Below are 14364 nucleotides of genomic sequence, written 5' to 3'. Positions count from 1 at the left end.
GGTTTTTTTCACACTGCCGGGAATAATGTGATCAATAACTCTGAGAAAGAAATAATAAGTGACAACTCCAAAATGTTTCCTTGGCCCTGAGGCAACAAGACTACAAGGGCAGAGTTTGGAATTGTCACCGCTTTTTTTTTTTTTTTTGCTATTGATTCAAACAGGACAGAATTTTGGAGTTTGCCACAAAAACGCAAATGTTGCTTTTTTTGTGGTCCATGTCTTGTCCCCAAAGAGTTTAATTAGACTAGTGTTTCCCAGCCTTTATTGAGCAAAAGCACGCCGGGGGGGACAGCCACAAAGTTATGGTCGATAGCCTCATTATTAAAGAATCTCAATTGTACCATTGTATTTTTTTTTCTTTAGCATTATTTGATTATTAGAAGCTTTGCTTGTATAGGGCGGAGCTAAACACGCCACTGTCCTTTGATGTGACGTGTATACATTACGATGCACGAAATTGGGTGGGCATGGCTATCATAACATAGGGTGACCAAACGACATCATTTGAGAGGACAAACCATTTTCTTACGTCCTGTTCGGGCGTCCGGGGGTTTTCTAAATTCATGAAATGTCCGGTTAGCATTGCGTGACTAATAGGAGGTGAAGTACACTACGTAACTGTGACTGGTACCACAATTTCAAGGCCGGGTCAAGTGTCCTATTTTTGGGGGGGAAATGGGAATATGATCACTCTATCATAACAGCACACATGGAAAAAGTCTCAAGGACACACGCATGAATTGGAACAGGAAGTAAAAGTATTGTGGTTCAAAAGAGCTATTTCGGGCTTGTAATTTTAAGAACTCCTTTTAGGAAATCTCCTCAAACGATCTTCATTCGGAAGCAAGTATGTCATGCGGATTACAAAATTTGCAAAATTGTATTGCCTACAACAACTTCAGTCCTCGAGGGCCAGCATGCTTTGGATGTTTCCCTCATCCAACACACCAGATTCATCGTTTGAATTTGAGTTAAGGGCGTTGGAGCAGGGGAAACATCCTGGAGAGGTGCACCAGAGTTGGTGACCCCTGGCCTACGCCATCTAACAAAGGTGAAGCCTACCATCGAAGTTTGGCGATCATTTTGAAAACAATTATTTGAGAAGAATAAATTGAACCCAGCACCAGTTTTGAAACTAAATTTGGTGGTCACATCTATCATAACAATGCAGAAAAAAAGTCTATCCCCTCCTTGCCTGAAATGTCTTAACAGGAAATCAGATATAGTCGCCATTTTGGGCAAATTTCCAGCAGAGCTTGTACTTTGATGAACTCTAGCTATATTTCAGCATTTCGCCCCAATGGGAAACTTTTGTTGGCCAACGCCTTCTAATATGGGCGGAATATGGCATCAAACGCTTATTTCAAGGGGGTCACCATTCATGATTAAATATTATTTGGGCATTTTGGCTCAATGACAACATCTGTCCGCAATGGCAGACGATTTGATCGGTTGCAAACAAATGGGTCATGCATTTTTGTCAAATGACAACGGAAGCACAACAAAGTTGCATCAAAGGCAAAACAAAGCCAAAGTGTGCATGACTAAGCCCCTGCTGAGATGGCTTATTTACAGTAGTGCAGAGTGAGGCAGGCATCATCATGGGAGTAAGCTCACACACTTTCACTGCACCGACACGTGTAGATACACACAGGAAATGGGTTGGTAACAGCTCTGGAAAAAGTTAACAGGTTTTTTTTTCTACTCACAGGTATATGTTTGAGTGAAATGCATGCTATAAACTGCTGACAACAAAACTTTCAAATTCCAAATACTGTTATACTGTATTGGGATTTAGAGCATGTATTTGCAAAAAATAGTTTTTTTTCCCCCCTGAGCTGCACATACGCTACACAAACAATACAAAATACTAGTATATGCTCCAAAAACACAACTTTTACAAAAAGTTTCGCATGCATAAATATGCTATCCTCGTTATTTGCTTAATGTTTGTGAGCATCTTACGAAGAAGAAACATGACCATCAGAAACCGAAATATTAGGAACACCTCTCGCTGCACTGGCATGGTGCAGTGCAAGTTCCATTCATTAAAACTGCCACACGCCAGCGACCTTTCAAAAAAAAAAAAGTTACGTATTATCAAGCCTTTCAGAGTTGGCTACTTACATTCATTGGTTTCTTCTTCCCAGGTGGCTGACAACAGCAAGGCGAGATTCAAGTCATCCAACAACAACAACAAACTCCTCTCAATGCTTCCCAGTGAAAACCAAAAACAAAGTGAGAGTTGCATCCATCTTCATGAGATCTCCTCACACTTGGCGGTGCACAATTCCAAAACGTCTGTGCCTTTGCAAACTTGGAAAAACTTCCTCATTAGGTGCTTTTTTTCCCCAGAAGATCTGCATCCACTGTCGTATGTCTGCTTGGCCGTATAAAAGGAGAACTCCTAGCGAGAATCAGAGTGGGGCTCCCTCCAGTCGCGGACTTGTCCCTCTCTCTCCCAAATGTTAATGTATTCAACACATGACTGGAGCGCAGGCTGGCAGCCGCCTCCTCCTCCTCCTTCTTCACCTTGTAGCTGCCACAAGGAGGAGGTGGGGGTGAACTTCATGCTGCACTCTGCTGCCACCATGCTGTGCACAATGGAAGTGTACATTAGAAGACCATCAGGCCAAGGCGACGTTTCGTCAGTGGGAGCGATAAAACTCACTAAGTGATAATTGACTCATGTAGCCGTTGTCAACAGTAAGAAGTTCGTATTTTGTCTACATTAATCTGATGACTTCATCATTTTTCATTTACAATTAATACTTTTAAAAACACATTATGGCACTTGCTGTCGACTGAAAATGACAACACAGGTAGGTGGGCACATGGTTCAGGTAACAGCCAATCACGGCTTAGTTTGCAAACATCACGAGCAAACCCAGAAAAGAGGTGCGCCGTGATTGGTCGACTCGTTACCTGTGATGTCATTTTCAGTCGACAGTAAGTGCCAAAATGTGTTTTTAATGCTTTTAAACGTAGGTATTGTTGTTAGCGACATGGGGGGGTGAAGTTATCAAATTAATTTTAAACAAAATATTAACTTTTCATTGCTGAAAAATGGTTAAATGTCGCTTTAACATTAACATATATTATATTTATTGCTGTCAAACGATTACATTTATTTAACTAATTAATTGCACACTTTTCTGTAATTAATCACAATTAATCACACTTTCCTATTAATGCTTCTACTTTTTCCGTCAACATACATAATCACTTGAGTAAAATTTGGGAAGTTGACACGGTTTTATTTGGGTCGTGACGCTTTGCGTTTACAAACAGCAGAACAATAGCGAGGTTGTGCTCAGCGCCTTTAATGTCGAGAAACAGCTGACATATTGCAACCTAGCCACTCAGGTGCTGTTTCCTTAATATGTTGCTTCATGTATAAAACATATGTTGAATCAAAAGAAGTCATAGGACAAGAATGTAACGATGTTACGTTTTGAGCATGCTTAAAAGTTTAAGCTGCAACTAAATGAGAACTTTTTAATGTGACCCACTTCTCTCTCTGAGACTCACACTGTGAACTCGGCGAGTCCCATGCGTCCCAGTGCTGGCACTGCACTAAGTTTTGATTACTCTGACAGAACACACACACACACATACGCACAAACACATGCACAAACACACAGTGACGGTGCAATTAGTCACCCACCGCAGCATCTTCTCTGTATCAAGTCACTTGTTCCAGTAAAACCGTGAGGTAGTTGTGGAACCAACTGCCCTTTTTCCATAATCATTTATTAGAAAATCCACCAAGGCCAAAACAATCCCTAGACTGCCACACACAGCAAACCTTTTTTCTTTGTAACTCTTTGTCTGCTGCTTTGGGTGGCTCACAGACACACTTGGCCCCAATGCAAGCAGACAGTAACAAAGCCATTCCCTTTCAGGTCGTCATATAGTTAGTACTTTTTCAGATTGACAGGAGTTAGCAAAGTCATTTTTGGAGAGAAGTATTTTTACTTAAATTCAGAGTGTGAGTACTTTTGTAAATCATCCGTCTTCGTCCCATCCCTTCTGAAGACGAGTTGCACCTCACATGTGCATGCAGAAAATGAGCTGATGAACTCCAGAAGAACATGTGAGCCGAGGAGCCGGCGGGCCACATGGCGCACACGACGCCACAAATTAATTTCACATTGTCGTCTTGTTTCTGTTTGTTTGTGCTAAATGAAAGATTGCGCTGATACTCATGTTTGCAATGAACATTAGAAGACAAATCTTTATTAAAATTGCAAAGACGATGGATGGTGTTTTTGTTTTTCGTGCGTCTTTCGTTGATAACTTATCATTTCATTTGGATTTATATTTGGGGTGGAAGTCATTAGCGCCGCATCCAGACGGGACGATGGATGGTCAAATATCCTGCAGACAGCAATCATTCTTGATGTTTTCTGAGCTGTCTGTAATGGCTTTGAAAGCCATAAAAAGAAAAGACGTCTCGAAGCTTAACAACGGCGCTGTGCTGACAAGTCGTAAATTAGTAGTAAGAAAGTTGTCCAAAGTGATACTTTGATTTTAAAGCCTTATGGAGACATAAAAAACAACAAGGTTATTATAACTGAATGCATGTATTAAGTTCCATTTGTCACTTGAATCGCTAATTAATTTTTGTTTGTTTGTCATTTTGTTTTTTCCCTCTAATTTCCACTTTTTAACTGAATTAAACCTTTCTAAATTAAAATTGTTTAGCATATCCCAACCAGCCTCTTATTTCCCTATTTTGTTTATTTATAAATGTTTTACTTCAAAATAAAACCCATATTTTTATACTTTGAAAATAATAAGCATTTCGAAAAATGGATGGCTGCAAAATAAAATTGTTGTAGTGATGAGTTGAACAGTTTAAAGTTTGAACATATTCCATCGGTCCAAATTTATGAATATTAGGGGGGTAAACAAATAAATAATTTTTTCATTTTGGGATTTGAGTTGAAATTTAGAAAAACAATTCTATTATATGGATTAGCTGAACATTTTAAAGTTAGAACCGTATGAATTGGTCTAAACTGTGGACATTATTGGGGGAAAAACAAACAACAAAAGCTTTAAGCTTTTTTTTTTCAGCCTTTGACTCCAAATGTGGGCGGAACATTCAGTCAAATTTGGATTAGCATTGCGAGGACCTTTTGCTTCTGCTTGCTGCTTACATTTTGATTATATTAAGCATTTCCGCGCAATCAAAAGACAGCCAGGGTTGTTGTTTTTTTTTTAATTACCATTATAATTTGACCTAATTTACCAATAAAACCAAATGTCCCTTATTTCCTATATAATACAGAATGCATCGCGACTTAAGCTCAGACCGAAACGTACTCAAAAGTTATGATTTTATGCTCCTCGTTAGCTGCGTTTTCCAGGTGGATGAACATAAAAACGGCAGCACAGTTTCAGGCCTGGGGGCTGGGGTGGCTTCTCTCTTTCAGCGGGGGTCTAATGTGGACTCCAACTGAGGCAAAACACTAACCAGAGGCACCCGTGCAGCATTTCCTGAGGAAATATGAGCCGCTGTAAGAATATTGGACACAGGTAGGCTACACACTTTAGTGCGTATCTCTGTTCACCCGAGATGTTTGCGTGTTTTCCTGCGAGAACAGGTGGTTCTTGTTTGGTGTGAAACTCTGCTCCTTTGTCAGCTGGACATTGATCATGATTTAGAAGAACTTTTATACATTCCTGTTTAGTGTCACTCCTGCTTCCCGACACCAGAAATTGCCGCTATAAATCTTTCATCCGAGGAAGGAAAACCCAAGAGTCTTGGCCTGGACACTGAAGCCAAGGTCTACTGACTCTTTTGAAGTGCAAGTCCCTAGACTGGTAGTGGGCGAGCAGGGAAGATAGCGACCACGGTCGACTTCGTAGCAGGCAGTTATTCCGACGCATCAATCCACATTGTTGTTGTGCCGCTTTCGGTCTTAGAGCGAGTCATTCATTTCCTCTTCTGTCATAACTTGCCATCACTGTTTGATTAATCTTATGTTTTTGTAGCCTCAACTAATATCTGTCCCTCATGGATCCTTATTTCCTTGTTGCTTGCCTGTGATCAAGTTACCTCAAAGCGTAAGTGACAGTTATGGACGAAAATGTTGTATAGGTCACGATTCGATTCAATACTGATTAATCTCGATACAAATCTATAAATTGATTATTGCGATTTTTTATTTTTTTTTACTCAAATTTAGAAAATACTAATCAGTAAACTTGTAAGATTTCTATGAAAATGTATTTATTCATCTGAAAATTCAGGCTTATAACTGAGCCACTGCATTTAACAAACAGGTTGCAGTCTGTTTTATGTTTGAATAGCACTAAAATAAAATGTTAAGGCTTAATGTTCCATTAATATAACATTCTTCAATGCTTAATGTGTGAATCCTAACCCTAAGTAAGACGTTTTGTGGAATATTCCCATAAAAATATATATTACAGCGCGCAATTCTCAAATCGATTCGCTATGCGGCCGAATCGATTCGAGAATTGCGCGCTGTAATGTCGCGATATATTGCTGAATCGATTTTTTCTAACACCCCTACTGTCAAGTAAGCATATCTCAAGTCAATTCAAGACCAAAGTCCTTAGCTTCCAAAATGATGTCAAGTCTCAAGTGTGTTACTTTCTGGCAAGTCATCAAAGCAGTGATTCGGGTCCAAGTTGCAATCACTCGGGGTCTCCGTCTCGGCTTTTGACTCACACCTGCACATATTCTATGTGACTTACTTCCATCTCTACTGCCTCCGTCCGTATCTTATCTCACGCACAGGAGCCAGGAAAAAGACGGATACTCAGCAACTGTGGCATAAAAAACATAACAATATCATCAAAAAGACAACATCCAAGCATTCGCATGTGCTTTAATTGCAGCAGGCTGTTTTGTCATCGGGGCTCTCGTCCAGTGAACAGCAGCTCTCAGTCTCAACAATGACACTTGGCAATCTCCCAGGCTGTCCAAACTCAACGCTCTCTAATTAATACACTATCAATCACGCCGTCCGGGCACGTTGTTCTCGCCGCGGGACGGAATTCCTCGCACATTGTCGGCAATGTCGAACTGATTCTTCTGGAGATCGCTCCTGCTCTCCAGGAATGCATTGTGCGGCCCCGAAAAAGGAGAAGGAATGTGCCGCATTGAGAGCGACGCTGTGGAATGTCCAGCCGCAACAATGCAATTGTCCGAGGCAAATGTTTCCTGTGAGAGAACGCACAAAGACTAAAAAACAGAGGCCTTTAATCCCATTTACTCTGCACACTTTGCAACAATGGCGGCACTTGAGAAAGCCAATGAAGAGTCTGCTCGGACCATCCCACCACATTTGCATTTCAGCACATCACAGCCTACCACCCATCTTGATTCATATCTGTTTCTTATAAATCTTTTTTTTTTTTACGTGTTTGTCTGCCATCAAATATGTGTGACGCATACAGAGGAAAATATGTTGCTAGTTTTGTGGTGTGTTAAAGGTGTATTGTGCAGTTTAAAAAGGTAATATTGTCGCGTTTTCTACATCATGCATGCGCCACCAATGCCCAGATGAGTACGAAGAGCCCTGACTCTTTTACTGTGACTGCACCTATCAGCTTGTATATCTTGCCTTTATAGTAGAGTGTGCGGACCCTCACACTCCACGGTTTCCTTGGGGAGGGAAGGGACGGAGTTTTTCTTACCTCATTTGAAGTAATGTCTTTGTTTGTCAACTGTGGCTGTCGCTTTAAGATTGTGTACGTACTCGCACGCACACCATGATCGAGCCTGTTGTAAAATCTGTTGTTTTTACAGAAGCAGCTGTAGTTGCCAGAATAATTCTGTAAAAAGAAAATACTGTGCAACTGCAAAAATTAACAACTTTACAGAACAACTTGTGTACTCCTAGAACTCTTTTGGTCATTTAACATGATGGCCTGAAAGGGTGGTGTGGCTCAGTGGTCGAATGGTCATCTTGCAACCCCGAGGTTGTTGGTTCGGTACCAGCGTACTGTGATTATGTCCATGCACAAGAAACTCCAGTTGTTCCTGATGCTGTTTAATAAGTAGTCAAAATTATATTGTACATTGAAGCCCAGTAAAATTTAGGAGCAGTTACTGTTGTACATTAAATACCAGTAAAATATACAAGTTGTTCTATAAATTATTCTGGCAACAACAGCTGCCAGATTTTTTTGTAAAAAAAATACAGATTTTTTATTTTTATTTTTATTTTTTTTTACAGTGTAGTAATGTAATTTGGTAGACAGGTCGGTAAGAAGAGAATTTTTTGGACGATAGTTTGTGAGGTGGTAAGATTGATTACTTGTGAGACTGGTTGCTAAGTACCAGTAAGTGGTAAAGTTGGTCAGAAGTTAGTTATGCAAATAAAACTCAGCTAGATGCTAAGTTGTAGATGCTGTAGACATCTGCACGTCAGCTCATCACAAAAGAGGCCATCATGCAGATGGAGTGGCGGGATGAACTGAAATCATATATAAGCCGTGGAAACTTTTTTTTTTTTTTTTGGTCCACAATGAACGAGATGCAGTGAGAAGATTTTCTTTGGCAGGCACTAAGCTTTCCCCCCCCCACCGGAAACATACACGAGCCACACCCTTCTATCAACATGTGAAATATATTGCTATATTTACGACAGCGAGGTCCTAAAGGGATCGACGTCAGTCAATCATGAGCGGCATGCAGACAAAAGAAAATCTAAGTAAACATTTGTTCCGTCTTCTAAACGAGACCCAGATGGGGAAGCAGAACGGCATCCAATAAAATAAAGTGTTGAAAAGGCTGCAAAATTCTCAATGACAAGTTATACATGCATTAAATGTTCAGCTTTTCATTTTGGAGGGTTTTTTTTTTCAATTTGTTTTTGCTTATTGTTAATTGACACACAACGTCATGAAGCACAGGAACATGAAAGCCCAGTTCTGGTGCAAATCCAACAAAAGGTGCAGATTGAAGCATCTGTATTCTGTAGAGATATTTTTGTACCTTTAAAATTAACATCTGTTGACGTTTGTTTCCAGTGAGGATGTCACATGCGATACGTGGACTTAAAAAAAGCTGAAAGCTAGTACACGAAATATTGATTGAAAGCCTTAGCGATAGAGTTGACAATGCGATAATATTTGGTATAGTAAATAAGAACACTTCCATGTGACCTTGGCATAACATGACTAAGTCGGCTAAACTAGAAATAAACCAACTGTCGATTAATTATGACGAAATTTGGTGACCGCTTAGCAGCGATGTATTAACTACCTCAAAACAACTGTCCTGAAACCGAAAACGCAGAGTTTCCTATCTCAGGGCATGTCAACTCGCTGTCCGGGGTTAGTCTCCGTGTTTGTTGAACATGCTTTGTAAAAATTAACCCCTGAACATCTTTGAGATGTTTAAATTTAGAACAAGTCACATTGACAAACACACAAATTGACCCTTTTCAAAGCCTAAACATTGTTGCTGTTCCTGGGAGACTAACACAACAAGAGAGTTGAAAAGAAACTTTTGTTTTGGCGAGTCTGTTGGGAGGACAAATCCAAGGTCACATGGTTTGTACATGCAAACATGAACATAAGAAGCAGAAGCACTGAATGCATTGTTAGTGATGCTAAACGCTTCCTTATGGAGATGCACAATTAACAACAAAAGAAGTTCTTTGAATCCCGACGCCAACCACACATCAAAACAATAAAACTGAAGATTGACGGGGCTTTTTTCTTTTTTCATAAGTAACTGGTAATTAAAATATTTATACATCTCGTCGAGGATGTGGAAGCTGCTGCGGCTCTAATTATTGACAAGCCGCGAGCCAGCCAAACAGAGCAGAGCTGTTTCAAACTTGATGTGGACCAAGTTTTTATCATCACCCTTGAATTATTACCACCTGTCTGTCTGTCTGTGTGTCTGTCTGTACACCGCTCATTTGTTTTTGTCAAAGAATATACTGTACTGTACGCTCACTTGAACCTTCATTGCTAACACATGTTCAATTTCATGAGAGCGTATTGAAACATGGCGCTTTTAGAAATGCCATTGCTGAGCACAATTTTTTTTTATTTACACATATTTGAACTGACGTAACATAAATATTGTATTAGTACTATAATAAAAATGTCATTTCTTTCGGTACATGTTAAATATCACAATAATATCGCGATCGCTATATTCAGCATATCGCATGTTCTTCCAATGTCGTGCAGCCCTACACAAAATAAAGTGATTCATTTCAAATTCAGTTCTATTCGGTTCTATTAAAGTTGGATACAAATTTATGCAAAATTTAAGTTTTTAATTAAAATGTTAATAAACCAACAAATTATGGAATTTGTAATATATCAACGCTGCATTGTGAAAAACACCTACAGTATGTCCGTTTTTGTCATTTTGTACATTTTCATTTTTGGGATGAAACTGACTGCAGACATCCCCAAAATGCAAAAATGTATTTATAATATTTTTATATTTTTCATTACTGTAATGTACAAAAGCACACTATTCTGTGTTTTTTTTTTTTAGTATGAGCTCATTTTTTTTTAAATATTGTGACTTTTTTTTGTATCGCCAACCATATCGTGGCCTTCATATCGTGATAATATCGTATCGTGACGTTTGGATATCGTTACATCCCTAATATATATACTAAGTGTTAAGTATTCTTCAAGCTGTTTTGTGTGTGATGTTTAAATATCTTATTTTGAAATCTATGCTGCAAACTTAAAAGACCGCTCCGTTCTAGTTCTGTTTCCCGTTTCACGTCCCGTTCGTCATTCAGCTCATGCATTTAGATTTAGCTTGTGCAAAACAACGTTAACTTTATTGATGTCCGTCCAAAACAATCTATCTGAACATACTGTAAAAGTGATTTGAAACAGTCGCTCACGTCTCACGGGGAAACCAACATGACATTGCCAAAAACATGTCATCTTGATTGGACTCGGGAGATTCTTCTTCTCCAGACTCTTAGTGTGGTAAATAGCGCCGGCTACTGTGCAGGAGGGGCATAACAATTAGTAGGCGTCTGATTGATAAAAATGCTGGCAGGCTGCACTGCAAAAAACGATATGTCAATCATTTGGCGCCTGCGTGGTCCAACGACATTTGAGCAGGGGCACCTGCCACCCCGGCCACCCCGGCCGGCCTCCCCTCTGGCTCCGCCAGTGGTTACCGCAGAAGCCAGGCACGGCACTGCTCAGGGCGACGATGTGGACTTTTCCGAGGTGATGTGGAATCAATCCCAGCTATATGGAGGACCTCACATCAGCATGTCATTGCTGAGCGTTCGTCATGAGCACCACGCCGTCGTAGCCACATGTGCTTTGGTTTGCACCAAGACTATAATCAGCCGCGCTCTCCTTTTATTAAACGGCTACCAAGGCCGCAGCTAAAACTAGCGTGAAGGTCTCACATCACAACTGACACACGTGCAATGATTTTAATCATGAGTGAGGTAAATTAATTCGTAGCCTTGTGAATAACCACATCCTTCTTCCTCCCCTTCTTTTTTTTTAACCTTTGATGGCTAGTTGAGGTTTGGCGGACTCATTGTGTGACTCATGCGTTCAGAAGCCTCGGGCCAGATCGCTCGTGGTAACTAACGGCCCCGGCTGACGGCCCAGATAAAATTGTGCTGTGATCAAAGCGCGGCGGGACGAGCAGCAGAGGAGTGGAGGGCAGGCCGGCCTCTCTGAGAGAGAACAGAACGTGGAAGTGAGACAATTGATTGGAAGCGTGATCTAACAGCGGCTTTGTAGCCTCCGAGTCGTCAGCTTGGCAAGAGAGCGCAAAAAAAAAAAAAAAAACCCTGATCCCACATGGAAAATATATTTTAAAAAAGGCCCTATTACAATTTCCACCCAGGGTGAACGCTCACGATCTGCCACCATCACTGACCGATAGGCTACACTGAGACATTGTCAGAGGTGGGTAGTAACGAGTTACATTTACTGTGTTACATTTACAGTACTTGAGTAACTTTTGGAGAAAAAAAAAATACTTCTAAGCGTAGTTTTACCACACAATACTTTTACTTAAGTAGATGTGTGAAGAAGTAACGCTACTCTTACTCCGCTATATATATGGACTACACTAGAGTCTTTACACTTTCATACTTTAGATTTAGCGTGTTTTCACGTAAGCGCAGGGCCGTGCCCTAGGCGAAAGTGTAGATTGCAGCCCCCCACCCCCAGACAACTACAAGTAATACAAATAAGTAGCATAAGTAAAGTGCAATACAACTGCTTAGTGCAATCTGTGCTTTATTATTAACTACAAAATGTTTTCAAACTATGCACAATATATTTGTGTAAGATGCATATAAGAAGTAATTAAAATAATGAGGTCAATGACGGACGCCCATTTTGTTAACAATTGACGGGAAACTTCGAAAAATGTAAACAGCAGCAGCAGGTCAGATTCAGGGTGCCAGGTCCTGATCTCATATTTATTTGGACTAGAGATCATAAAAACATAATTATTATATCAAATATATATGCGGTATAATATAACATATATAAATAATGTAATGTAATAATGCAAAATAAATCAAATATATATGCTCGATAACATTTTGTAGTATCCTCGGTTGAAATAAAGGTGGTGTATCCAACTGATGGTTCACAACTTTTATTAAAACTTCCTTTGTGTGAACACACTATAATAGCTACAATATAAATAAACAAAAATTGCCATTAATAACTCAAACGGTATGTTTTGTGTATCCTTTTACCGTATTTAAGCCATATACTAGGGTGACCATATTCCCATTCCCCAAAAAAGACGACACTTGCCCCACCCGGCCTTGAAATTGTGGTACCAGTCGCAGTTACACAGTGTACTTCACCTCCTATTAGTCAAGGAATGCCAACCGGACACTTTCATGAATTTATAAAAACCCCAACAGGACGTAAGAAAATGGTCTGTCATACCAAAAGAGGACATATTTGGTCACCATATACTATAAATGAATTGCCTTAAATGATTACCTTTTATAGCCTTGACAATCTCTTGAGTACAACTTATATTGTAAATAAACATTTTAACCTTGCCTATTGCCTTAATAAATACCTTCAAACAAAAATAAACCGTACAGAAATACAGATTCTTAGTCACTAAAACAGAATCTTGAGGAATAGCATTGCTAAATATTTAGCAAGGAGCGTTAGTACACTCCAGTGGACGAAAACGGTAACGTTTTACTATGAAGTAAATTACACAATCAACATGAAATATAGCAACATTAGTTAAACAATGAAACATTGCTCCAATACGAACCTCGTTCTCTTCTCAGCCAGGTGCTAAAGAATCGTTCACTGAATTAGTTGTAAACTTTAGTTTTCTCTGATTTCTTGTGGCGCGCACTTGTCTTCTCTGCACTTGAAAGACGGCGCTACTAAGTACGTACGTCAGTTCACTTCCTACCGGTTTATGATACCTTTTCCTGTATCCTTCAAAATAAAAGTATTAACTATATTATAATAGCACAATAAAACAAAACAATTCTGCAATACAAACATGCAAAAAACAAAAATAATAGCAGGATCATTTACATATTATATTTTAGAAAACCTAAGAGGGGAAAATATATATTTTTTTGCCCTGCAATTTGACACCCCTTCCACTAGATGGCGCCCTAGGCAACCGCCTAATTTGCCTATGCCGTGGGCTGGCCCTGCGTAAGCGCTTCGTTTGCCTGACTGTGTGGAAGCATTTCCGCGGACACTAGTGATGTGGCGTTCACGAACGAATAGAGTCTTTTGGACATTGAAGAGCCAATGTGACGATGGGAACCGAGTCTTTATTGAGACCCCTTTAACGCTTCACTAGAGCCCGACCGATCATCACCCTTTAAACATAGGCCAAAACAATCAGCCAATTTGGCCAAATGGCCGATTATTTTTCCCTTAAAACGTTATCGAAAGAAAACGGAAGTTTCCAACGCTGTGAAAGTACTCTGAATGTACCATTTTGTTTGCGTAGCATTAGCAACTAGCAAGTGTGTAGTGTATGTTATTCTGTTGTCCCTAAGCGTCCTTTAAGCTGTTTAACGACACCCCAGTTGGACTTAACATTAAAACTAAACACACAGCGTTACGAATTACATCCACTGTATATTTAAATGCAAAACATGCTTTGTTTTTAAAACATCGCCAGTCTAGCGCTAATGCTAAAATCAAAGGGAGCATCCCATTCAAATGCTAACAGAAAGTTAGCATCAACTTCGGTAGTGTTTTTCCTTCAAATAACGAATGTTCACACACAAATGTTGTGGGAACACATACCCACTAGTAAGATAAAACTTCGCAAAAATTCCACTTTTGTAAACAAGAGTATGAAAACCTATAAAAAAAATATATTGTACATTTAGAACAGAT

At 39.7% G+C, this 14364-nt stretch overlaps 1 protein-coding gene across 1 annotated transcript in view; it reads right to left on the bottom strand.

The window, feature by feature from the left end:
* LOC144052468 (protocadherin-16-like) overlaps window positions 1-13366 on the bottom strand; it is a 106922-nt gene extending 93556 nt beyond the window's left edge. The window contains 2 exon segments of the mRNA XM_077566552.1: window positions 2131-2597; window positions 13265-13366. Of these exon segments, the coding sequence (XP_077422678.1) occupies window positions 2131-2254 (124 nt within the window). The 5' untranslated portion in view covers window positions 2255-2597; window positions 13265-13366.
* Between the last annotated feature and the right edge of the window lie 998 nt (window positions 13367-14364).

This window comes from Vanacampus margaritifer, chromosome 5, assembly GCF_051991255.1.
Source record: "Vanacampus margaritifer isolate UIUO_Vmar chromosome 5, RoL_Vmar_1.0, whole genome shotgun sequence".
Taxonomy (NCBI): Eukaryota; Metazoa; Chordata; class Actinopteri; order Syngnathiformes; family Syngnathidae; genus Vanacampus; species Vanacampus margaritifer.
The sequence above is the reverse complement of the archived record's forward strand: the minus strand, read 5'-3'. Positions and strand labels throughout refer to the sequence as shown.